Below are 26,980 nucleotides of genomic sequence, written 5' to 3' on the forward strand. Positions count from 1 at the left end.
GTAGTTTAGCTTCCAGTAGTGGGTGTGTCAATGTCCTTGTCACCCGTCTTCCACTACCTTTTTACATTGTGAGGTCATTTTCAGGAAAACAAAAGGTTAACTAGGTTTGTGGGAGTAACCATGGGCTAAGTAAAATTAGTTTTGATTTCAGTCTGGCCTTTTTACTGCTCTATAATAAATGTCTTGCTCATATTCATTACTACCTCTGTTTCATTTGTCTGAGTAATAGATTGTACATAAATTATCATGCATTTACATAAGCATAATTGACATTAATATATACTGTAGCCTGTGTATTGTTGACTTTATTGGACTGCAAAAGGCTGAAAATATATTTAAAATGTAAAAAAAAATCATATGGGAGAAATTACCTTTAGCTCTTATGTTTCAGGTTCATGCAAAATTCCGCTATCCTTTCTACTATGAGATGTGCTGGTATGTCTTAGAAAGATATGTGTACTGCCTAACCAAGCGCTCTCACCTAAATAAGGACTTCCAAAGGGAATCGATGCTAATTGGTAAGATTCTCTTAAAATTGAACTATTTCCTTCATTTTCCACTTATCATTACAAATAGATTTTCTAACTGTACCAGAAAAATAAAAGAAGAAAATGTATTTTTTTCTAATTATATGATCAATGAAATGTTTTTAATCTGAGACCTTTGTGGAAAGCCAATCAATGATATTTCATTATTGGCGACATCAGTATTTGTGACATGCTTGTGTTGGTAATTATAACTTTTTGTAATGAGATTTGTTGCAAAGGGTACCCAGCAGTGTCTCTTGCTAAACACTACTGTTCATCTGATTACTTTCTCTGTATAGTTGTGACTGTCCAGAGTCATGCACCATCCAAAAAGTCCCAATGTGAGTGAGTGTAGGTATGATTGTAATTTTGAACTGTAACAGTTTGTCATCCCATCCTGTTGAGAGTTGGATTGTATTTTTGTCCTGTGGATGTATGGGTAGGCTCTCCATGTGAACATGTAAATGAAACAGTGATGAATAGACAGACAGAAGATTTAGGAATTCAAAAAAGGCAATTTTGTAATTTTTATTTTTACTTTTGTGACACTGAACTGGATTAAACTGATTTGAGAATCTTATGTTATGTTCATTAATTTCATAGCACAATAAGCATTGGTGTGCATGGATAGCATGTTTCATTGATCTTTACACAAAATGTCAATTGTTCCTTTTAATATCTGAAATTTCACATATATACTGTACATTCAAAGTCATTATCTAAAAGATTCCCTCACCTCTCTTATTAGATAAGGCAAGCAAGTGGGACTTTTCAAATTGTAGCTTAATTTTCATTTTTTTCTTTCAAAAAATCTTGAAAACATTTTTAATTACTTAAGTTAAACTAATGCACACTGTCTTACTAATTAATTAATTAATTAAAAATATTTTACAGTATTTCTGTTATAAAAATTACTACATTTCCTTATTCCTCCTGTTTTGTCTTCATTATACACCATACTACAGAATATACTACCTTGTGTGGTGGTGTGTGTGTTTATAATAAAATGTGACAAAAAGTAGTCATGCAGTCATCCATAATAAGGGATTTCATGACCGTAGCAAATGACCAATTTATTGATCCACAGCAAAGCTGTGTGTGAAGCTTGGTGGGATACATACAGGTAGCTATGATTTATGTTATGAAGTTGTACAGGTGCCAAATAATGATCTGTGGCACAACCAGCCAAGCTTTGCACTCCCACTTCTCAAGCCTCAACAGTGTACGGTTGGTATAGACTGGGCTGTAGATAGTATCACAAAATGTCACCTACATACTCTTAACAGAGATAAGATAAGAATTTGCCCTATTATAAAGCCCTAAGCAATTCTCCTTTGGCCATGCTCTCCTTCTAAAGGGTGGGGTTTGATTTGTCTTCAATTCTTTTTTGTATTAATTGATCTATTTGTATGGAATAATTACAATAAAATTAATAAATAAAATTAAAAAAAAAAAAAAATTGTGACAGGATAGAAGATATCAGACGTGTGTCCTCAGGTACTGTCATTTTGAAAATGACAGCAGGTAGACATCCTCTTAAGTGGAGACAAGATCTCCTTGACATATCATTACACAGTTAAAGTGCCCTTAAAACACAAGAGAGGCAACTAATTATCATAGGTGATGACATCCCACTGTGTTATGTTACACTATCCGTTCCATTAACATTGTTGTCCAGACCCCACCATTGGCCACATTATCATTAAGTGCAAATGCATTGGTTAGCAGCCCCAGAAGGTGAAATGTAATTCTTCACTGAATACGACCCATTTTATGGCTGGTGAACCTGAGGTATATGTCAGTGTTGAATGTTTAGCAGCAGACTTTGTAATGAGTGCCTCTGTGTTTCAGAAGCATTACCTTAGAATCCGTGGATTTATGTTAGGTAGAATGCCCAGAGGGGACTGGGCGGTCTCGTGGCCTGGAACCCCTGCAGATTTTATTTTGTTCTCCAGCCGTCTGGAGTTTATTTTTGTTTTTTCTGTCCCCACTGGCCATCGGACCTTATTCTTTTTCTATGTTAACTAATGTTGTCTTATTTTAATTTCTTATTTTGTCTTTTATTTTTATTTCCTTTTCTTCGTTATGTAAAGCACTTTGAGCTACTTTTTTTGTATGAAAATGTGCTATATAAATAAATGTTGTTGTTGTTGTTGTGGAGGGAGCTACATTTCTGTAAATATTGGAGACTGTACTGCACTGTTCCTCTGGACCTCCCAACTCCATTCCACCAAGCTAAGAGTGTTCCTATAATCATTGTTGCCAGCCTTTCCCCACAAAATTTCCAACATTAGCCATGGTACTTTTTGGTTGCCATCTAAACCCCACCAAGACCAACAGTCTGACCTACATCAATATCAATTAGGTATTCCAGATGAATGCATGATCTGAACCCATATGTTTATCGTCTTTTTATAGTGAGTCTGATGTACTGTACTGTAATGACAGTCATGAGCATAACGGACATGCAAACCTAATAATTTGCATAACTGGCCATTCTGATCTTCCAAGCCCGTTTTAATGCAAATTGGATTACTGCTGCAGGGTGCATGAATGGTTGAGCCCATGCAAGTGTGTGGTTGTATGTGCAAGTATATGTACACATACGTATATATTTATACACATACATATCTACTTACATATTCATATATACTATATACATGTATGTATATGCTGTATATACAGTATGGTTATATATTATGTATATGTAAAGCAAGAAGAAAAAAAACAAGCTTCTTTATATTTAATTTGATTTAATTTCCATAGCCAACTTGAGTTTCAGAAAACATGCAAATTCCACAAAAAAGTCTTAACAGTAATTATGTTACCTTTAAATATAAATGACTCTGGGAAGAACATGGTGAAACACAGTGTTTATAATTCAGTATAACTTGAATATCTATCTATCTATCTATCTATCTATCTATCTATCTATCTATCTATCTATCTATCTATCTATCTATCTATCTATCTATCTATCTATCTATCCTGCCTACTATACTAAAAGCTATCAATCTATTATATAGTGCCTTTCATATATATCTATCCTGCCTACTATACTAAAAGCTATCAATCTATTATATAGTGCCTTTCATATCTATCCTGCCTACTATACTAAAATTAATCTGTCAAGTGGTTTAGGCCTCCAAGTAATTTAGGTTGTGCCTAAACACTATTTATGTTATGATGACTTTATGAATCTATATTATTCTGCTAGACAAAGAGTCCTTTCTCACATACCAAAAGGCGTACACTTCAGATAAGTGGATGATTCCAATATGGCGGTGTGTGAATGAGTGTTACCTGCAACAAAATGATGCCCTATCCTTGGTGGATTTCAGCTGTGCACTCATTGCTGCTGAAATGGTCTTTTCATTTGAAGAATAACTACCTCAATATGATCTTGAGCTAAATAAGGAGGTTAGAAAATATATGGATGGATGATTTGTTTTTTTATATCCCTGTTTATATACTTAGATGCGGAGAGAAAGCAAAGCACCGAGAGTTTCTCTTCAGATTCTCGACTAGAAATGGATGAAGAATCCTGTGACACTCCGGTGAAAGAAGAATGTGCTGATGGCCTAGAGAAGTGTGCCAAGCCCTCAATAGATGGACCTCATTCTCCTGGTAGTGTGCTTCCTGAAACAAAAGACAAGAAAATTAAGCCTACTCCTACACGGCACTTGAAGCGAACACTGTCCAACGAGTCTGACGACAGCACAAAGTCAAATATAGCCATGGATTTTCCTAAAACTCCGTCAGGTTCCCCAGTTTCTGAAACCTCAAACAAATGGACTCATTTGACAGAGTTTGAACTGAAAGGCTTGAAGGCACTGGTGGAGAAGCTGGAATCTTTACCAGAGAATAAAATGTGTGTTCCTGAAGGCATTGAGGATCCCCAGGCTTTGTTAGAAGATATGAAGGTGGGTAGAGATTGAGTAAAGTTTCTTAGGTGCTAATGCAGAAGATATTGAGAGTGATTTTGAATTTGGAGGAAAACGTTTCAGTATATTAGTATTTTTTTGAGTTGTCAGCAATGATTTATTGCTCTGCTGAAGGCCAGATTTTTTGAGGTCATCTTTCTTACTACATGGCACACCTGATTTTACTGACTTGAATTATTTTCTCATCAGGACTATGGAGAGTTTTATCTCATGCATTGGCTGAGATATTATTTGTATGCAGGGTCCTGAGTCATGTTGAAATGGAAAAAGGCGTTCTCTCTGAATAGAAGAAGAGGAAATAATGGCACACATTATTGAACCAAGGAGGTTACAATTATAATAGGCCTAAATGGGTACCTGGCTACATGTGACTGGGAGTTAAAACATTCCAAGGTGTGATGGTTAGATTAGTCCAAAATGTCAGACAACAATTTCCACAGTTTAATTTAATACTCTGCTATAAAAAAATCATGGCAAAATAATTTGGCATGTTACTTCTCTTGTTATTAAACTTTTTTTTTTTTTTTTGTTAAACTATTTGTATGGTACCTGTAACCTTTTACACAAGTGTGATCTACTGGACATTCCTTGTATATTCAACCACGAAACCAGAACAAATTTGTGTCAGAACCTAGGAGTTGTATATTAGTGGCGTCATAAACAAAGGAACTTATTAGCATTGTATGGGCTTACTTTGCCCTTATTAGCTGTGGAGGCAGGATGCCTGCTCTCGTTATTCCAATGCTTTCTCTCATCTTCTCTGTCATCCTTGCTGTCATCTGTCTAATACTGTTGTTCTATTCTAGCTCACAGGGAGCTATTGCTTCTGCCACCTACTCTATTTATTTACTGTTCCTCTAGCAGAAGAAGTCTTACATATCTTTTTTTGGAGTAAGTGGCCATCTTTAAAGGGCAACTGAGTAATGTATATGAAAACCACCAGTAAGAGTGCTACCCACTTCTGGCTTTTATATACCTCACATCCCTGATCCATTGCTATGCAATACAAAGGTCTAGATCCTCAGGACTCCTTCTGGGCTACCTGCTATTTCAGTTGTCCAGCAAGCCCTCACTACCCCCACTCTGGATAGCAATAATACCATTTACTTGAAACAGTGTTGAGGTTTAGTTGCTTGAAATCCATCAACTGTGCATCTAAAAATGTGATGTCATTCAAGGAATCCAAATAGCCTTACACTTCTGGATACCAAAACCCCATGGTTATCGTTGTTACATCCTTATTAAAATATCTGTGAATCTTCTAAGATGTTGGACACTGGTCATCTCTGGTCTGATACACTTGCTTCTAGTACCTGGCCTTCCTCGTGGCCCTCCTTCCCTTTACTGCTTTCTTTAGGATTGACTGAAAATGCTGGAGTAAAATAATAATAATATTTTATGACTGAATACTGAAAATGACCCACATTACACATACACATTTTTTGTCATTGTATGGGCTGACCAAAGAATTATACTATTATCCATGCAGTGTTTCACTTATAGAAACCAGCTTGCTGATGCATTAAAGTGAGCAAGAGTGAAAAATTAATTAGCAAAACTGTTCAACGGTGCTGCTTATTTTCTTTAAAAACACATGGTGCTTTTCCATACGCTTTGGAACTAAATACCATCTCCTATTTTTAGTTTGCTGTGTTCTTGTGCTATGGGACAGATGGGAAATATGGGTTTCCAAGTAAAAATGTGACATGAACCCCATTAAAGTAGTAGTTTCCAGTAGATCAGTTAGTGAAAACAGTGCTCCCAAAATTAACTGAATTGTGGTGTAACACTGATCTTTCACCTTATTCAGTAATATACAGTAAATATTATTGACCAAGTTAGCTAGTAGTGACATTTTTGTGGTCAAATTGTTTTAAGTGGGATAAGATTCACACTTAATGGTTTAGTTTGCTTTTTATTGTCACCAAAAAATAAAACTGCCCAGAAACACACGTGAACAGAATGAAGTGGGAAGGTGAGATAAAAATCCCCCTAACACTTGAACATAGCATTTGTCTCTGACTTTCTTTCTTTGGTCCCTCTCAGTTATGTTCAACAAACACTTTTCTTCCTGGGCATTATTGTGATTAATGTGGCACTGGCCATTTACAGGAAATCCCCTAATTTTCTTTCTTCTGTTTTCTGGAAATCCACTTTCAATAACTTGGTTGTTCTTGAACCCCATGTTTTGCAGATTAATGGGTCATCCAGCAGTGATAAAAGGTGGCTGTCCTGCCATATCCCCATTCTTTTTTTTCTTTTTAACTCACCTCACAGGGCTGGTGTAATTGAGGGTGTGGAGTTTTTTTTTTTACCTATTTGTTTTAAAATAAGTTTAATCGCTCACTTCTTGTATTTGTAACTTTTGTTAAGTTTTGTGTAATTTGAGGAGTTGTGTAACTGCATGGTTTTAGATATACAGTATATGCCGTATAACCTTTAATCAAGCTTATTTAAAAAAGGCAGTTCAGTACACTGCTACCCAACTGTTAGTGGACCCTGATTTGGCTCTGTCCTTTTTTTTAAGGTTGTTTGTGAGTTCTCCAATTTAACTATGTTTTTTATGTAGATGGTGATTTGTTTATATTCTCTTTTTAAGGTTGTCTTTTAGTTAACCTTTTTTCTGTTAAATTTGCCTTGATTAAGCTATGTTCTGTTTTTTAGTTATTGATTCTTTTAATTTTGTTCATTATCATTTTTTTGGTAATTGGTAATCATTGATACTTTAGTACAGTGCCAAGCAAATGCCATGAGTGTACCTTACAATGTTTATTTGAATTTACAAAATAAGCTTGTGAGTCAACATGCAGTTACTTATTCTTCTTCCCAGTAAACTGCTTCACCATGTATCATTTTCTGCATTAATGAGATGATAATTCAGAATAAAAGTTTTTTTTCTTTCCCTGCTAAACATCTGTAACTGAATGAAATGTGACAGATTCAAGTGTTCCCATTTGCAGCATATATTGAAGGCATTTGAAGGAGACTGATAAGTGTGAGGCATTTTGCAACACAAATGTCCTGTTGTTTTGCACATAGTGATATTCTCCATGTGTTTAGATTTTCAATATTAAAATGTTTTTTGAAAATTACCATACTTATTTCACTTTTCACTGCTCATGTAAGCAAGAGGTATGGGAATTGTATATGTACTGTATTATAGTTGATTAATTAATTGTAATAGATGTTTTATTTAACAGTTAATACTTGTACAGTTTTATTTATTCTATTCAAATTCTTTATTTCACTTATAAGCCCAATATGCCATATAATTCTTAAACCACTTAATGTAATTCAGGGTTGCAGGGAGTCGTCGTCTATCCCAGCAGCACTAGGTACAATTCTGGAAAAAGCCAGGGCTCACACACCCATGCTCACACAGAGTGTTTTCGGACTTTCCAGTCAACCTAACCAGCATGTGTTTTGAGTTATGGAAGAATACCCATCCAGATAATAGGGCAAATGTGCATGTCCATACAGAAAGGGACTGGGGGCAGGATCTGAACCAAGGACACTGGATCTGTAAGTTAGCCACGCTATCCACAATGCCACCTTACAATTACAAATATAATGTGAAAAAAGATGTGCAAAATAAACACAAGCATAAATAGAGAAACATTGTGGCATATACAGTATATAGTGTGTATATATGTGTATATATATATATATATATATATATATATATATATATATATATATATATATATATATACATATACATACACACACACATATATACAGGTACTCGTTGACTTACGACTGCGATTGGTTCCAACTGACTGGTCGTAAGTTGATCTGGACGTAAGTCGGCCTATGTTAAATTAAGGTAAGAATATTAGACTGGGTAATGATATTGTAATCATCTTAAAGTAATATTCTAAGTCAAACACAGCATACTACAGTACAATTGGTTTAATATGTGGAAAACATACAAAAATAAGAAATACATTTAATTCCTGGCACCACTGGTGCTTGGCTGTGGGTTGTTGATATCGCCTTCATCAGGCGAGGCTGCGGACGGGGTGATGGGAGGAGTTGCTCTTTTCATAAACATAGTGAGCTTTGTCTGAATTGTTTCTTTTTTTTTCTCTTCATAAATTTTGCAATAAGGATGAAATGTGTCGTGTGTCATCCGTTCAATCCTCGCAAATCGTTCAATGTTTGGGTTCATTTTTTCAAAATGGTTGAGGAGTTTATTCAATAGAGATAAACCTTCTGACAATCCCTTTGTGGTGAACATTCGTTGTGGCGCCTCCTCCTCTTCGTCTTTCTCCAATTCTCTTGTTTCTTCTTCCGCCACTCTTTCTTCTTCCAATTCTATCAGCTCTTCATTTGTAAGTTCACCTGATTCCCGGTCTAGCAACTCCTCGACATCTTCCATTTCACATTCCAATGAAAGGTCTTTTGACAGTTTCACTATTTCTTCACGAATCTCGTCAAGTTCTTGTTCACTGTTAAATCCAGCAAAAGTATTCACATAACGCTTAACACACTTCTTCCATACGCCATTCATACACTTTTCCGTCACAGAGTCCCACGCAGTAGCAAGATTCTTTATACAATTAAGAATATTATACTGTTTCCAAAAGTCGCGTAGTGATAGTTCCGGGTCGGCATCTATAGCAGCTATGACTTGGGCGAAGGTGGTTCTGAGATAGTTTGCCTTTAATGTAGCAATCACACCTTGGTCCATCGGTTGAATAAGTGGAGTAGTGTTTGGGGGCAAAAAAAAACACTTTCACATTGGGATAGAGATCAGCTAAGTGACGTGGATGTCCAGGCGCATAATCGAGCAACAGTAAAATTTTGAAAGGAATTCCTGTCTTCAAACAGTGCTCACTCACTTGATGAATGAAGCAATTACTGAACCAATCCTCAAATAAAGCCTGGTTCATCCAGGCATTATGGTTTGATCTATAATAAACTGGCAAAGTGCGCTTGTTCACATTCTTAAATGCACGTGGATTTTTGGAATGATAAATTAAGAAGTACTTCAGCTTGAACCCCGTGATATTCCCACCAAGCAGCAGAGTCAGTCTATCCTTGTGTGGTTTAAATCCCGGCATGCTTTTGGCTTCTTTGTGGATGTAAGTGCGTCCTGGCATCTGCTTAATATAACCCTGTTTCATCCACATTAAAAATCTGCTCTGCGAGATAACCCTCATCCTTAATTATTTTGTCTAAACTATCGACAAACTTACTAGCTCCTTCCTCATCCGTACTCGCTGCTTCTCCAGTCACTTGAACATTATGCAACTGGAATGTTTTCTTAAACCTTTTAAACCAACCAGTACTTGCCACAAATTCTTGACTGTAGTCTTCTCCAGCGTGTTCCTTTAAAGTCCCAAACAGACTTTAAAGCCTTTGACTGTACTGTAAAGAGGCTTAACGACATCCGCTTTTGAATCTGATCTTCCATCCAAATGTTTAACAATTTCTCCATTTCATGGATGGGCCCGGTACGTTGCTTGGTAATCACTGTTGATCACAAAGGTGCAGAACCTTTCACAGCTTCACGAATTCTATTTTTGTCCTTTAAAATAGTCGACACAGTAGAGTGTGCTAACTTTATATCACATGCAATTGCATTCACTTTCTTTCTTCCTTCATACTGTTTTATTATCATCATTTTTGTGTCTAAATCAATGGCCTTTCTTTCCTTTTTGGCAGGCTGAGGAGTGGACAGAGACAATTTCCTCTTGGTAGACATGTTAGGGGTATATTATTATCGAAAATTGCCAAAACAACAAGACACAGACACACGTGGGGCAACACTGCTGCGTTTATTATTACTGCTGCGTAGCAAGACTTGGGAGTGCGGGAGACTGGTGCTGCCAACAGCTGGCGAGGGAAACTGTCGAACGCGTCGTAAAGTCGAACAGTCGTAACTTGCATGGGTCGTAAGTCGACAAGTACCTGTATGTATATATATATATATATATATATATATATATATATATATATATATATATATATATATATATATATAAAAATAGTTTACAGGGTGTGCTAGAAGTCCAAATTAAAAGTATACTATAATTTCACTTACCATATTGATGGTATTTCATTGGACAGGTAATTTTGCTCCACGCTGCAGGGATTCTTAACATTATTATCAAAAATTAGAGTTTATTGCTGAGGCATGCTTTAATTAATTCTCCCCTATGTGTGACATTTTCTAATATACTGAGCCTGTGGTCCTAATTAGAATAATTTCCTTTTCTGTTGAAATTTATTTTAAATTAAAACTATTGGAATTAATTCTCAAAGGATATTTCTCCACTTACTGGAAAAGCAGTTTCTTTTTTTTATTCTAAACATAATGCAGGACTTTTGTGAGTTTTAAAAAAACACATTTTTATCTAAAAACTTTATTTCATAAATGATGATGTTTCACCTAATCATCAAGATGTTGAGGAGTTAAAATAAATTTGTAAGTATTACAACTGCTATTAAAATTAATTACTTTAACTATTAATTTGTAAGTATTACAGCTGCTTATATTTTTAAGCAGTTGGTATTCTTTGGAAGCCTAATATTTGCTACTCCTAGGATACAGTTCATAACAAGACATTTTGCAAGGAGGATGAGCTGACTGGATCCAGTATGCGGGGTTTGAATTCCTTGAATGAGTGTTGCCCATATAGTTGTTTAAAAATGACATGCAAGCTAAAACTAGACTAGTTTACACTGAGATATACTCAAGTGGTTCTCGAGAGGTTCTGAGACACCACTTGCATTTCATAACAGTGCCCTCATTCTTCTACACAGTATTTTAGTGTAGTGGATAAAGTCATCCTAACTTAGTATCATATATATTTATTTGGGTTTAGAAAATGGATAGATAAGTTATAATATTTTTGTGTGCACAAATATTTTTTAAGTATTTGAAAATAGTTATTTTATTCTTTCTGCCATAAAGAATTAGAACATATGATACAATCAATTGTATCATAAAAAAAACCAATGGTTTTACGCAGAAATTACTTATTCATATATTCACATTTTTTTAATCTGAATATTCCATTACATGATCCTCGTAGTCGACCAGTTTAGAATTTCCAGTAAACCTAGTGTGCATCTTTTGAATTTGGGAGAAAACCTGAGTAGCAGTATGAAGACCATGCAGAAACTGGATAATGTGCAAATCCATAGTGACTGAGGCCATTGTACCAAGTTCTGTGGAGCTGTGAGACAGAAAGGCCATCCACTTTTCCATTATTCTACCCATCAGCAGCATGAATGTTGACTAGTTTCCTTACAAAGATAACAGTACAATATCAAATTTCTATTGTGAAACTAACTGCGATACCAGTAGAAACCAGAATGCATGATCAGACAATGGCAAGAATATGGAAAAAAACACGCATTAAGAATAGAAAATAAAGCATCTGCACAAAAAATTTAAATATGAAGCAGTTGTCGATTTTAACACACAATAAAAACACAGTAAAATAAGAAGTATAATCAGTCTAAGAGAGATTATAGAACAATTATGTGTGTCAAAAAACTGATGGTCTTCATCCCTAAGTGACATAATACATTTAGGGAGTATCATGAGTAGACCACAGGAGTAGAATACCAGAAGCTGAGAATCACATGTACTAAATGAACCTGTCTGATGAGGCTTTGGGATTGTGAAAAGATTTATGTCAGAAGAAAATGTATGTAACTGAGCAGGTATTCTGGGCTATTGGAGCTCACAGATGTTTATACAGGAGCCTGTAAACAAGAAGGGGTATTAGAGGTTTAATTAGATTGTTGTTTAGGACTATATGGGGCTATTCTGAATTTGTTATTGTCCTTTGAAATATCTTGAAGAAAGCCCTGAAGCCTCACTTGAAGTATCCAAGGATCATGCGTTTCATGGAGGTACGCATTTACAGCTGTGTTGTCTATTTTATCGTATTGATCATATTGCTTTAGTAGCTAGAGTAATATCCTTTGAGTAGTTTTCCCTGATCCTCACAAATAATATAACAGTAAATCTAATTTATGCAGAAAATAAAAGCTTCATAATTAATATAAAATAATGTTTGCAGCAAATTATGATTACAATAATTCACCAAATATTCTTGATATTGAATTGTCAGCAAAGATTCTTCTCAATAAAGTACTTTGATTAAAAATAATACAATGAAACCCTCCCTCATGCTGATATGTATTTCATATAGAGGATGTTTAGCTGTTGCGTAAATAGATCTGTGCCAGCTAGTATACATTTTTAGACCTAAAATAACACAATAAAAATGATACTTTAATATAGTCTCTGCAAACTATGCACAGTCCCTCAGCTCCTCCCACCCATCAGCATCAGGTAGTTTCTTTTAGAGTGCATGTTTCATATGTTAATTTTTCATGACTCTCATCTGTCCTGCTGCTCTGCATTGTAAAACAAGTTGTAAGAGTGCAGCCTCAGAAAAAAAAAAAAAAAAACACTGCAATTGATAGTTGAGCTAGCAGGCACTATTTGCATAATGCTGAACAGATGAATTTACAAACAGGAGTGCTTGCAGCTCACACATTTTTAAATGGCTTAAGTAGAGATAGTAATCTCTGTGACACATCATCCTACATTCAAAAGCATCTCCATCCGTAGCTGAGAATCTCACACTGTCCTAATCCAAAGCAACTAACTGCTTTTCTTTTTCAGATATAAAACAGCTCACATTCAATGGTGTTTATCCTAATTTCTGAATAGCTTATAAAATGGTGTCTTGTTTTTATTTGTTTTACAACATAGATGGCCCAGTTATTTTAAATAACTGAAAGAAAAATAGAAATTTTAGTAATTTTATGATCATAAACTTTAAAATATTTTATGTGATGATATATTTTAAGTTTGTTTTAATTTTCATACATTTTGCTAAGCTGGAAAAAATAAGAATGAATTAAATATATGTCTGCATGCCTTTTTTCCATCTTTTGGTCGAAAATGTAATTAACCATCCCCGGTAAACTGATTTTAGATACACTCCTTAAAGTTTCAGTTATTTTATTTACTAAAGCTTTAACTTGAACAAGAAGATTGCTTTTGGAAATAATGACAGATGTGTCTGATGATAATTCTTTTTTTTCTCATTGGGTTAACAGGTAGTTTTGAAAGAGCATAGTGAAGATGATGCAAACCTTGCCATTACAGGAGTGCCTGTTGTTTGCTGGCCCAAAAAAACTGCTAAGGTAATAATCCACTTCGTCAACACATTAAACACATTAAATATTTCTGTAACATGTAATCCCACACTTCATCACAAGCATGTTTCTTAATTTGCACAGACTCTTCTTAAAAGATGGACATCCACACAGGGCCAGACTGTGGTCTTATAGCATACTGTATGTAAGTGACCCATATAAAAGATGATGCACCACACAAGGGAAAATGTTTTTTTATCGGGAGCACAGATTCACAACTGACCTGTGAGCATAGGAAATGGAGTAAACCACACCTGTTTTGCTGATAAAATGTTAAAAGTGGGTTGATGTCAATTCCCTGAAATACAGCACCGAATCGGAAAAGGTCAAGTATGACAATAGTTGTGCAGGACACACACACAGCTTTTTATGAGATTTTCTTTTTAATTCAAATGCTCTTTCAAGCACTTTGTTATAACCTGCTGTTACTATAGCACCTTGAATTTATTATTCACTGCTAGTAACATGTTTATATGTATTATGTTAGGACAACCTAAACTGACACTTCTGCAAGATATATTAAAGAACTTGTGAGACAACACTTTTTTGGGTATAGACAGCTGATGAGAACTGATTGATAACATACTGCACTTCTTTTTCAATGGACTTTAAAAAAGACTATTAGTAATTTCTTATTAGTAATTGCCTCCCCAAACCGTGGTTTAGTCTGTCCAATGCCCAATGCTGATAAGACAGACAGATAAGACAGATGCTTTAGACAATGAAAACATGTTGTATAGCTGTTTTTCTCCTTCCCCGTGCCCTACAATCATTAAACGATCCCTTATTGAAATTTTAACCCATGTAAATGCTTTGTGCCTATTTTCAGTGAAGAGCAGTGCTTAAATATGAATATAATTTTAACATATCAGTAAAAGATCATAAAATTAACTGGCACTTTTTATATTGGACATTTAATAGTAACATTGTTCATAAATGGTGCAAGACTGTTCTCTTGGTCATAGCCATATTAGTTAAAAGAGCACAGTATTAAAATCACATCTAGCAAACTATATAGTTTTCCAGAAATTTGGTAATGTTTTAAAGTACAATGTCCTTTTGTCATTTTGGACAGCCTGAATGAATTTAGAGGAATAATAATGAATGATGCTAGTTTGCTATAAAATTATGATCATAGAATAAGAGTAGTTTGATATTTTCTTATGGCTCTGGAGTGTTTGTTGCAGCTCCTGGCTTGGTCATTACCTCAATAGTCTAGTTTTCTTTCCACATAATAAATACCTTTTTAGATCATTCTATATATTGTTCTGGAGAGTGAGTGTGTGAACACTAAAATAGATTGTTGCCCCTTCCAGGGTTAGCTCCTGCCTTTCACCCATATCTGCTAAAATAGCTTTTGGCCCTTACAAATCTAAACTAGTCTAAGTAGGTTAAAAAATCGATTGTTGGATAGACAATTATGTAGCAGCAGATTTGAGTTCAAAGGTGGGAATCAACAGAAGCAGGAATAGTAAAGGTATGCTGAATATGTTTTGTACAGAGTTGTATTTATTTTGTCAGAGTTTTCACATCAATATATATGTCCATTTTATTAAGGGATATTATACAAATGTAAAACAGTAGCCCTTAACATTTTATAAGCAATTGTAGTGTGGTTTTTTTAATTGGAAAAAATAATGTAGTCACTGGCCATGTGCATTGTGCACTTCCCTCTAGTAACATTTTTTTTTGCCCATGCATGACTGTCCTAAAGACAAAGATGAGTTATGAGTGAATAGTAATGTATAACAGAATTTAACTCTTAAACCACCTAAAATCTATCTTTCATGCCAAAGATAATTTAAGCAAATTTATTATCCTATCTACCAATCCTCCTTTTCGTCACCTTTTTTTACAGTAACTATGATAAATAACATCTTTAATGTTGGTTTGTTTTTAACCAGTGTTTGTGTAAATTTAGCTTAATGTACATAGTTGAATGTGGCTGTTATTTGCTGGTTGTTAATCTCCAGTGTTAGAAACGGCATTCAAAACACCTTTAGTGGTGAATATTGCTATTGGGAGTATTGCTGGCAGACACAGATGTGTACTTCAGTAGGAAGAACACTATTTGAATTTAAATTCTTTAATGTATTCTCCCTTCCCAACACTACTAAAGTGTAAGTTCAGCACTATATTGTCAGCTCTTTTTTAATTTCACAGTTCTTAGGTTTTTGCTTTTTTATTATGTCAGATTACAGATGTGATTATTATTGATTTTACTTGAAGTGCCAAATCTCATTTACTTTTCTTGCCTCATCTCATGTTTGCAAATGGAAAAATATAACACTGCTGTAATAAGGTGCCCTTTGGCAGCTGCAACAGACTGCACACTTAGTAAAAAGTAATTCCTCTTTATCTGAATGTGCACAGCATGCTTGGACATGCATTTAAGTATAGAGAGTCAAAGCAAAATGACCACCAAAGGGCAGCAATTCCTCTAGCAGGCTTAAATAGTTTGAAACAAAGTGCTGTATTTATTTATACAGACTAGTTATATACCCTATCATAAAAAGTATATATGCATTAGTTATGATGATAACATTATTTATTATTGATGTTCTAAAAGCTCTGATGTTCAGGATGACATTAAAACGTTTAGGTGAAAAAGTAATTTAATAAAACTTTATTCTAAGTAGCATCCTGAACAGAGTAAACCATTGCAACTTACTTCACATAGCAGACAAGATTTCTGTTGAAATCAAAGCAAATTGTCAAACATTATTTTATATAGAATCTTGTGCAAATCACACTGTATCACAAGACACTTTACAGAGCATGCAGGAATGTCATTGCATACAAAAAGAAAGTGCAGTCACAACTTGCAGACAAGTTTAAAGTGAGACCATGCATTTTAACCAGAAATAAATCTGTAATACATGACTTTTTATATATGAAATAAGCTTTTGAGCTTCAGCTATTTGCACAAAAAAGACTGCTCTTTGCAATAAAGCAGATGTTATTTCAAAACAGTATTCACATTCAGATAGTTAGAAGGGAAAAGAGACTTTTGAGTGGAATTTCAGTATAGTATTTACCTTCCATTGAGAAGGTCTTTTACAAGGTATCTGTACTTAATAAAACCAAAATGCAGTGTGGGCTGCCGCATTTGTGAATTAATCATTTATACAGTGTAGAATCCAAGACATCTTTTACAATCTAGTTTTAAGGAATCTTTTGCCGAGAACACTTTATAAGACTGCATTTCAAAGCAACAGCTTATAATGTTAATTGCAGTAGTTTAATGAATTCATGCTTAACATATTTAAAGAATATATGAAAACATTATGAATCAGATACTCTTGGAAACAATATCTATATAAACTTTTTGCTAAATTCAGTCAAGTAAAATCATACCTTCTGTTTTCCCACAAATTTGTTGCTGTTTTTTTATTTTATTAATTTTTTTTTCTCATAAAAGGCTTAAAGAATGCTGATTTCAGTCCAGACAACATTATGCTGTTAAAGCAAGTATCTCTTTTAAAGGAAACTTGAGAAACAGCCAAGCACCATCAACTATAAATAAAAGTGTTTAAAAAAAGAGAAAAACATGGCAGCACAAGATGAATAATGAGTGCAAACATTTATTTTTTACATGGGAGGACATGTTCAGATTTAGGAGGTTTGGGTGCTCGCCACAGTCCGTTAACGTATTTGATGCAGGCTAAACAGGAACTGTACACATGCCGATCTTGTACATAGATGGACAGACACACATTTTCTTATCATCATGGCAGGACATAAGTATATCTTGTGATTTTTAGATGCAAGTGTTGTAAATAAAATGCTTCTTTGTGTCGAGAAGGTGTGGTATTGCTAAACTAAGATGTAAGCTCCAAAAAGAATGTTTTATTTCATCTATCTTTGAACCTCTTAAATCCAATCCAGAAGCATGCATGTGATGGGGCTTATATAAATGCAAAGCAGGAACCAAGCCTGGACAGGATGCCAGTCCATTGTAGGAATGCAAGATCAGGACAGATTTTAACTGTTTAAAATTTTATACAGTTGTATACATTTTGTTAAAACAGGCAGGTTGCATTGCTCTGGGTCACATAGTGAAACAAAGTTGGCAATTAAACTGGTAACCTTTTTAAAGACCAATGTATAAACCACTACACCATGTATCTGTATGGAGTTAATTTAAATACCTTAAAGTAACTGAATAAAGACAAAATATTGCAAAAGCAAAATGTAAAGGCTTGCTCAGTTTTATTGTGAAAGGTAAACAACATGCAGCAAAAACAGAAACCTAACAGAACAAGAGGCCATGGTTACGGGCGTGACTGAATTGTTTCTACATTGTGATAGACATACAGTACAGGGGTAGGAAAAATAACAAACACCTCTCAATATAAGGGCATTGATATTAATTAAAGAGGCCACCATTTGGCATCAGAACAGCTTCAGTCATTCTAGGGATACTGCCATCCAAATTCTGAACTGTAGAAGAATATTGCACCTTGAAGTCTTTGAGAGATGAATTAGGTGGAAATCTTTTTTGCTCCAGAACTTCCCATAAAGGTTCAGTGTTGCTTTGATCTGGTAATTGGGGAGGCCATGTGAGGCATTAAAGTGTCTCCCAGAAACACTCTTTGAATTAGTTTAGCATGATGTATGCAGCATTATCATTCTGCAATAGTGGAACAACATGAGGAAGCAGTGTTTGCACCATAGACTGCAACTGGTCTGATTAACTGCCCTCAATATTTTTTGGTCATTATATGACCATGAAGACCAGTGAATGGATATACTGCAATTACACCTACAAAATGACTTCCCATTCCATTACACATCCTGTACCATTCTTAACATTTTAGCAACACACATCATTTGTTGAAGGCAACCTTTGCCTTTCTCAGGACATAAGCAGTTTTAGATGCACAGAAACAGGGTGGAAGATAAATTATCAGGACATGCGGCTGTGCTTCTTAAACACGTGCCTTTATGCAGTGGCAGTTTACAAATGGCAGCACTGATATAAACTTAAGCTTTGTGAGGCTCATGAATTAGCATTTTTGTTGAGATTGGGTCACAGAGGTATTAATTTTTGAGGCATTTATGAACTGTCTTTGAGGGATGTGTATGACCTTATCAGTGACCTTCAAGTTATGACCACTCATTCTCTTTACAGATGTATTTTGTCTGTTTTTAGTATGTACTGTCATTTTTTTTTAAGTCGGGTTCCCGTAGAGTTATAAGCATTTTGAATTCTGTTACTTGTAGGGATGCTATTGAATTCTGAATTATTTTGTGTACAGTTAAAGGTAATAACATTAATAACATATTCTTTCTGGTAATCTTGAGTGTGTGTACTTATAATAACAGTGGTTGCCAGTTGTTTTCCCTGGCTTATTTTCTTGTATCTGTGTAACAATGACTTGCATTTTGTATTTTCCTGCTGCAAATAAATTTCTTTCTAAGATAACGAAGTGTATCTAACATAACCTAAATTACTTTGCAGTATTTGTGACCTACCCACCTGTAATTTGAGTACTGTACTGATTGGCATCATGGGAACTCTGTTGTGTCATACTACTTTTAAAAAACTCACATACTAATTTCCTATTTATTTGACCTCACTTATAGCTTACAAATGCTACTGACAATACATTTATTAGGACTCAGCCTTGCAGCTAGATTTGTAGTTGGAAAGTAATTACGTCACGGGCAATCCCCATTTCCATGCGGTGTGTCCATTCTTTTGTCCACTCCGTATATCTGACAGCAGTGACATTTCTGCTACATGTCCATTCGTCGTCATTTTCTGACCCGCTTATGTTTGGTCACAGGGACCAGGAACCAACACTGGACTGGGTGCCCAGTTACTTCTGGCTAGAATGTCACCGTAACTTCATTACACTAATAACTGGCTATTTTTGGAATGCAAGTATTTTTCTAAATATGACATGAGGTATTTGTGAATACGTTGACAAGTATATAAGGAGAAGAAATTATGGTTTCATCTTTGCAGTTTCTCCCGTGATATTTTATTGCGTTGTATCGATATGACAATTGGCACAACTTTGTATACGATAACAAAAATATGTGAATGCCATTTTTGTAAAAAGCACGGCAATGCGCTTGCTGATCTGAGTGGCACGAGGCCGTGTGGGAGGAGAGACGCACGTTTCCCGTTTTCCCTTAACGCAGGCCTGGGCTCAAGCAATCGATTCCAGAGCGATGGATCGCTTACATGATGAAAAGCGGCAAATTCGCCAGCTGGACCTTTTATTTGCAAAATGTTATTGTTAGCCATCGTTTGGCAGCCAGATGCGTTGTACGGTTCACATGCGTCTGACCCCCTTCCCCCAATCTCTCTCTCTCTCTTTCTCATTTTAGCGCGCCCTCTCTTTTAGGCCCCTCCCCTTTCTCCTCCAATTCTTGGTGCCTATCCTTGTTGGACGGCGCGTTTTTACGAGCCTTGCGTGGCTTGGGATTGGTTGGCCATAAGGGGCCTTCTTCCTGGCTCGTGCTCATGAATATTCAAAAGAGGTCCCCCCCCACCCGCTTTCTAGCTGAGTAACTGCCTCCTCTTGTGTAGCGAGGAGGTCTACTTACATTACAACAGCTTCTCTGTCTCCAGCCATGTCAGTTTGAGAAAGAAATGGCCATGTCACTGAGTGCAGATGATGAGGACTATGAATCGGAGGGCGATCAGGTTAGATTACAGCCGTCGTTTTCTTGTTTCCTGGCTCATCTCCAGCTCTTGTTTACTTGCGTTATTTTACACTTCCTTAAAGCACGCTGTGGAGAGAAAGGCTTCATCGTCCCTTCCTGTTAAAGGAGGGGGGTAGTGTGTATGTGTAGGGGGATGCGTGAATGCAGCGAGGAAGAGGGCAAGGCCGGGCAAAGCGAGGCAAGAATCGGTTGTCTTAACCCCATCCAAGAGCCTTGGTAGTGGGGGGGTAACTAATCTGGCCGGCCAGTTGTGTTGTTTTGCCCTTTCGAATCCTTAAATACTTCGTGGGATACTCCGACTTGTTCGTGTCCGTTGAATTTATCGGGCATCAGCATTCCTACAACTGTGTGGGAACAAGCTCTGCTTCACCCACGCGATTCTATGCCCACAAAAAAAGATGGTTACAGAAAATGAAAGCACAAAAGGCAGGTACAGCAGTAGCCCCCTCCTCCTCCATGTGTCAGCTCATTGGAGACGGAATGTCAGAAGGCGGTCTTTTTAAAAAGCAACTGGACTTCTGATTGTGTCCCGGACGGGCGAAACTCTCCTTGTATCGGGAAAAAAGAAGTGTCCTTCCTTCATCAAATATTCTAAAAGGGTTTTAAAGAGATGAGCCCCCTCAGTCCAACTTAATCTAATTTTAACTGAATCTAACTTAATCCACAATCATGGGCCAAGTCTGAAGTAAGGGGTCCTTGAGGATGTAGTTTCAAGAACACTAGCTAGGTAACTTGTTCTGTATATCTTTAGCTGTCTGAAGGAATTTTTTTTTGATTACTTTGGAAATTTGCTGCTGTTCAGCTTTCTTCTGTATTTTGAACATTTGGGTATTATAATGTCTCCTGTTTCATTTCTGTTTCTTTGTGATATTAATCTCCCTCAGTCACTTAATTTCATTTGGAGTTTATTTAGTATCCTTTCTCTTCACATTTGGGTGAGCTATTAAATCTTTGTATATATTTTAGCACTAAACACAGTATTCTAGTAGTACTTCTTTCCCAATAACACAAGGAGTCACCAGGAAGCAAAACCAGGTTAAGGGTCTAGTTCCTGTTTTTTCTTTCACCCTCCCAATTATAACCTACAATACTGAAGGTTGAGTCACTTGTGCCCTGATTATATTAAACTAATGTGACTGATATTTGCTTATGTAGCCTCGTAGAAGACCCTCAGAAGAGTATTGTGGTGTTTAAAGAGTTCTTTTGGCTGTTTATCACTCTTTGTAAAAAAAAAAAAAAAAAATTTAATTTCAAGATGTTTTTTTCTTTTAGTTTAATACTAGTTTCTTCTAGCTTTTTTGATATTTGTTTATGTAGTTTCTTGTTGCAAATTCAAGTTTGCAAGTCAAATTGAACTTAATAATCAACTCAAGTAGGTGTATTTTGTTTGTAGTGTAGTACTTTTGTCCCCCTATATTACATAAAAACATAATTGACTAGTATTAAAAGCAAATTATTTCCCCCCGTCTGTTGGTCTGAATGATGACATGGGCTGCCTGTTTGTATCAGAAGCAAATAAAGCAGTGAACAATTTTGTGTCCTTTTCAAATCATCTTTGAGAATGAAATTGTATTCAGAATAAAACAGAAACCTGACTAAGCTTGGCACCTTCTGGTTTCTGGTGCTACTGGGACAAGTGACTTAAGATTCAAAGGTTTTTTTCATGAGATGTATTTTATAGCTCAAAACCTCCCATTATCCCTCCATTATCAGTACTCACTCTTCCCAGATCAGGATTGCTGGTTTTGGAGCTTGCCCTGGCAATGTAAGGCAGGAGGCTGGAGCCATTTACTACCTCTGTTTAAGATGAAACATCTAGTCGGTTCTAAATTTATTTTCTGCAAACATTCCCTCATGTCTGAATCTGTCCTGATCTTTATGGATTTAACTGATAGTGGGTATCTAATAATCCACTTAGTGGCATTTGCAATTGTACACATTTTGTTTTTATCTACAGCAGAAAGATAGTCATAGTTAAGTCATTACAGTGCAAAATTGACAATTAGATTTGATTGATGGGTATATAAGAAAATATGAACAAAGAGAAATTAAAGGTATTTTATTTTTGTTCAGTGCGTAAATTGTCATTCTAGATAGATAGATAGATAGATAGATACTTTATTGTTAGTTAACTTAGTACGGAGTGTTTACATGTTTAAATTGTTTTAAGTAATTTTATAAGGACATTCTTCAGTTTTTGCCTGTTTTTTAAATTTTCCATACTTTACAGTGTTGTGTAGCTTCAGTTATTTATGCACTCTGAAGGGTCAACTGCTTGCTATGTGACACTGGGTATTGCTTTATTTCTAGTGCACATCCCCTTTTTATGAAAGAATAATGTCACTTTCGAACTTTTCCAACTTGGATGATGTCATAAAGAGAGTGGTTAGCATTAAATGTTTTGCAGCTAAATTGAACATTGATATTGTAACTTTATATATTTTTTTAAGTTGTTTATTTTATACTTTATATTATACACTACAGAGTATAGTGTATATTATATGTTTAGCTTAATTTAAAAAAACAGTATCAACATAAATGAAAAAGTCCTCTATCCATCTATTTACTTCCCTAACCTGCTTATTCAGGGAGTGAGTTGTGGGACAGGTGAACCTATCCCAGTAATCATTTGGGAGCAAGACAAGAACAACACCTAGATATGTCACCAGTCCATCACAGGCGAATTCATACATGCATACACACTAGGGGCTATTTAATAATGCCAATCCACCTAACCTCCATGTGTTAGGATTGTGGAAGGAAGCCGCAGCACCAAGACAAAACCGTAAATTCACAAATAGATCAAATCTTATTTACAAAAAAATTAAAGTTGGAAGTCTAATGTATATTCTGCATATACAGTTAAACATTTGATGAGTGAGGTAGCTAGAGCAGACCCTTCCCTTGTCTGTTGGCCGAAGTATTTAATGGCATTTGTCGAGAGGCAATGTTTAACGTCTTTTTCCTTTATGTGTTTTCAGTAATGTCTCTAATATAGCATTTTTACTTTGAGAAGATCATATTGTTATATAGTTTACATAATATGCATGTTTTTACCATTAGTGCTAGGCGAGTGGTGATTGCATTCCTCAAACGCCACACTGTCCTGTCTTAAAATATATGAAATGTGAAAAAGTGCATGAAAACTCATCACACTTATATGTCCTTGTCTGTGTCATATCCATGTATATTGAGAGCATAACCTTAGATGTTGGTTAGGATGAAGGTAATGTATAAACTTTTTAAACAAGTTTTGTCCCAAACATTATTAATTTTTTTTTTTTTTTTTTTTTTAAAGAGACCTATCGAGTTAGAAAAAGAAAAAGTGAAAAATAGCTAACAGAGTTAACATCCCAATTAGGATAGTACATCAACAATCTGAGATAAGTGGGTGAACAAAACAATTCGGGGAATTTAATGGATATATATTTGGAAGGTTATATGTAGCTGAATATATGATGATAATTCAAAAATGTTATAATTAAATACGAAAAGGAAATGCAGCAAAGTTTGTTGTGTAAGAGAAAGCTTGAATTTTTGTGATGGAAGTCTGTCCTATAACATCTCGTTTTGAACCATGATACCCAGACTCTGCAGTATACTGTTAAGATAGAATATATATTTAGTTCCTCAGGCTTATACCACAAAAATGATTTTTATTAATATTATTTATTTTCAGCTGTTTTTTTTTTTGTTTTTTTTACAATAATGTAATTGTAATTGGATCATGGACAATATTGACCCCTTTGTCTGATAATGATATGTGTCTGTCAATGTCAAACAGTTGTCTTCTAAATACATATATGCAAACATTGTGCTGTTAAATATATAATGTTTGTTCTATAAATTGCTGGTTGTTAACTGATTTTGTGTTGGTTATTCATAAGGACAGACTGGTAACTTTTTATTCTGTGGAATATTTGTTGTTGTGTTGTTTTTTTTTTTGTTTGGTTTAACTGAAACATCTCACACCCCACAAGCCTTTTTGTTTTACCTTACCATTATTTTGTGCTTTTTGGACTGAAAATGGCACAGCTTTTAATTTTTGGCTGACCTTTCTCAGCTTTAGTTACTTGGTGATGAGCATGTTAAAATCTTTTTGATGAGGAATTGTTCTTTTTGCTCTGTTCACTAAGCTTCTTCGTCTGAAGTACATCTGGTGTGACCAAATCAAATACCACAATAATGACACACATTAAGTGCTCTCACTTTAAATAGTTTAAGCTGTTAAATGTGAATGCATATCATAAATCAGTAAGATAATTAATAAACGTTTTCAAAAATTATTTAAACCATTTGCAATTGTCAGGCTAACTGCTTGTCTGTGTTATGAGGACAGGATTCTCTGATCCTGTGCCTGTGATGAGTGTTTGAGGCTGCTTGAATGGAAATTTGGTTTTGGAAAAGATTTGTGACATCCTTACCTTTTTTGAGGAACTGTAAACTAAGATGAAATATTCCTGTTGGTGAACTCAAAATATGACAAAAGCCAACTACAACTTAAAAAAAAAAAAAAAAAAAAAAAAAAAAAAAATTCGTACACTACAAGACTGTTGATTGTGGTTGTGCTGTGTCATATTGAAAACAATGAAAAACAAAGCCTACTTTATTAATCCCAATGGGAAATTCACATTATCCAGCAGCAGTATACTGATACAGTAAATAATATTAAATTAAAGATTGATAATAATAATAATGCAGGTGAAAAACAGACAATAACTTTGTATAATGTTAAATGTTAACGTTTACCCAACCCGGGTGGAATTGAAGAGTCGCATAGTTTGGGGGAGGAACGATTTCCTCAATCTATCAGTGGAGCAGGGCGAGGAACGATCTCCTCAATCTGTCAGTGGAGCAGGGCAGTGACAGCAGTCTGTTGCTGAAGCTGCTCTTCTGTCTGGAGATGATACTATTTAGTGGATGCAGTGGATTCCCCCATAATTGATAGGAGCCTGCTGAGCGCCCTTCGCTCTGCCACAGATGTTAAGCTGTCCAGCTCCATGCCAACAATAGAGCCTGCCTTCCTCACCAGTTTGTCCAGGCCTGAGGCGTCTTTCTTCTTAATGCTGCCTCCCCAGCACACCACCGCGTAGAAGAGGGCGCTTGCCACAACTGTCTGATAGAACATCTGCAGCATCTTATTGCAGATGTTGAAGGATGCCAGCCTTATAAGGAAGTATAGTCGGCTCTGTCCTTTCTTGCACAGAGCATCAGTATTGGCAGTCCAGTCTAATTTATCATCCAGCTGCACTCCCAGATATTTATAGGTCTGCACCATCTGCACACAGTCACCTTTGATGATCACGGGGTCCATGAGGGGTCTGGGCCTCCTAAAATCCACCACCAGCTCCTTGGTTTTGCTGGTGTTCAGGTGTAGGTGGTTTGAGTCGCACCATTTAACAAAGTCATTGATTAGGTCCCTATACTCATCCTCCAACCCATTCCTGATGCAGCCCACGATAGCAGTGTCATCAGCAAACTTTTGCACGTGGCAGGACTCCGAGTTGTATTGGAAGTCCGATGTATATAGGCTGAACAGGACCGGAGAAAGTACAGTCCCTTGTGGCGGTCCTGTGTTGCTGACCACAATGTCAGACGTGCAGTTCCCAAGACGCACATACTGAGGTCTGTCTTTAAGATAGTCCACGATCCATGCCACTAGGTATGAATCTACTCCCATCTCTGTCAGCTTGTCCCAAAGGAGCAGAGGTTGGATTGTGTTGAAGGCGCTAGAGAAGTCTAGAAACATAATTCTTACAGCACCACTGCCTCTGTCTAAGTGGGAGAGGGATTGGTGTAGCATATAGATGATGGCATCCTCCGCTCCCACCTTCTCCTGATATGCAAACTGCAGAGGGTCAAGGGCGTGTTGAACCTGTGGCCTAAGGTGGTGAAGCAGCAGCCTCTCCATGGTCTTCATCACATGTGATGTCAGAGCAACAGGCCGAAAGTCATTCAGCTCACTAGGACGTGATACCTTTGGGACTAGGGTGATACAAGATGTTTTCCAAAGCCTCGGGACTCTCCCCTGTTCCAGGCTCAGGTTGAAGATGCGCTGTAGAGGACCCCCCAGCTCCGATGCACAGACCTTCAACAGTCGTGTCGGTACTCCATCTGGACCCCGCTGCTTTGCTGGCACGAAGTCTCCTCAGCTTTCTGCTCACCTGCGCTGTTGTAATTATGGGTGGGGATGTCTCTCCTATGCTGGTATCAGCAGAAGGATGTGTGGAGGGTGCAGTACTCCGAGGTGAGAGTGGGTTAGGGTGGTCAAACCTGTTAAAGAAGATGTTCATTTTGTTTGCTCTCTTCACGTCTCTCTCGATGGTGGTACCCCCGCTTCGAGCTGCAGCCAGTGATGATCTTCATCCCATCCCACACTTCCTTCATGCTGTTATTCTGCAACTTCTGCTCCAGCTTTCTCTTGTACTGCTCCTTCGCCACCCTGAGCTGGACTCGGAGTTCCTTTTGCACGCGCTTGAGCTCATGCTGATCACCGTCTTTAAAAGCCCTTTTCTTCTGGTTCAAAAGGCCTTGATGTCACTTGTAATTATTTAGTGAATAATCATTGAAGAACTAAAAAATTTTAATGTTTTGTATGGTGATTGAGGAATTGTACTTTGTCAGTTCTTCTCTTAA

The 26,980-nt window shown here is 36.3% G+C and overlaps 1 protein-coding gene across 6 annotated transcripts in view; it reads left to right on the forward strand.

Annotated features, from left to right (window-relative positions):
* LOC114668495 (lysine-specific demethylase 2B) overlaps window positions 1-26,980 on the forward strand; it is a 110,410-nt gene that overhangs the window by 56,440 nt on the left and 26,990 nt on the right. For all 6 annotated transcript variants that reach the window (XM_028824264.2, XM_028824267.2, XM_028824266.2 and 3 more), the window contains 3 exons: window positions 392-518; window positions 4,005-4,450; window positions 13,565-13,651. In XM_028824264.2, the coding sequence (XP_028680097.1) occupies window positions 392-518; window positions 4,005-4,450; window positions 13,565-13,651 (660 nt within the window). The remainder of the gene's footprint in view (window positions 1-391; window positions 519-4,004; window positions 4,451-13,564; window positions 13,652-26,980) is intronic.

The sequence above is a fragment of the Erpetoichthys calabaricus genome, chromosome 18 (genome assembly GCF_900747795.2).
Source record: "Erpetoichthys calabaricus chromosome 18, fErpCal1.3, whole genome shotgun sequence".
Taxonomy (NCBI): domain Eukaryota; kingdom Metazoa; phylum Chordata; class Cladistia; order Polypteriformes; family Polypteridae; genus Erpetoichthys; species Erpetoichthys calabaricus.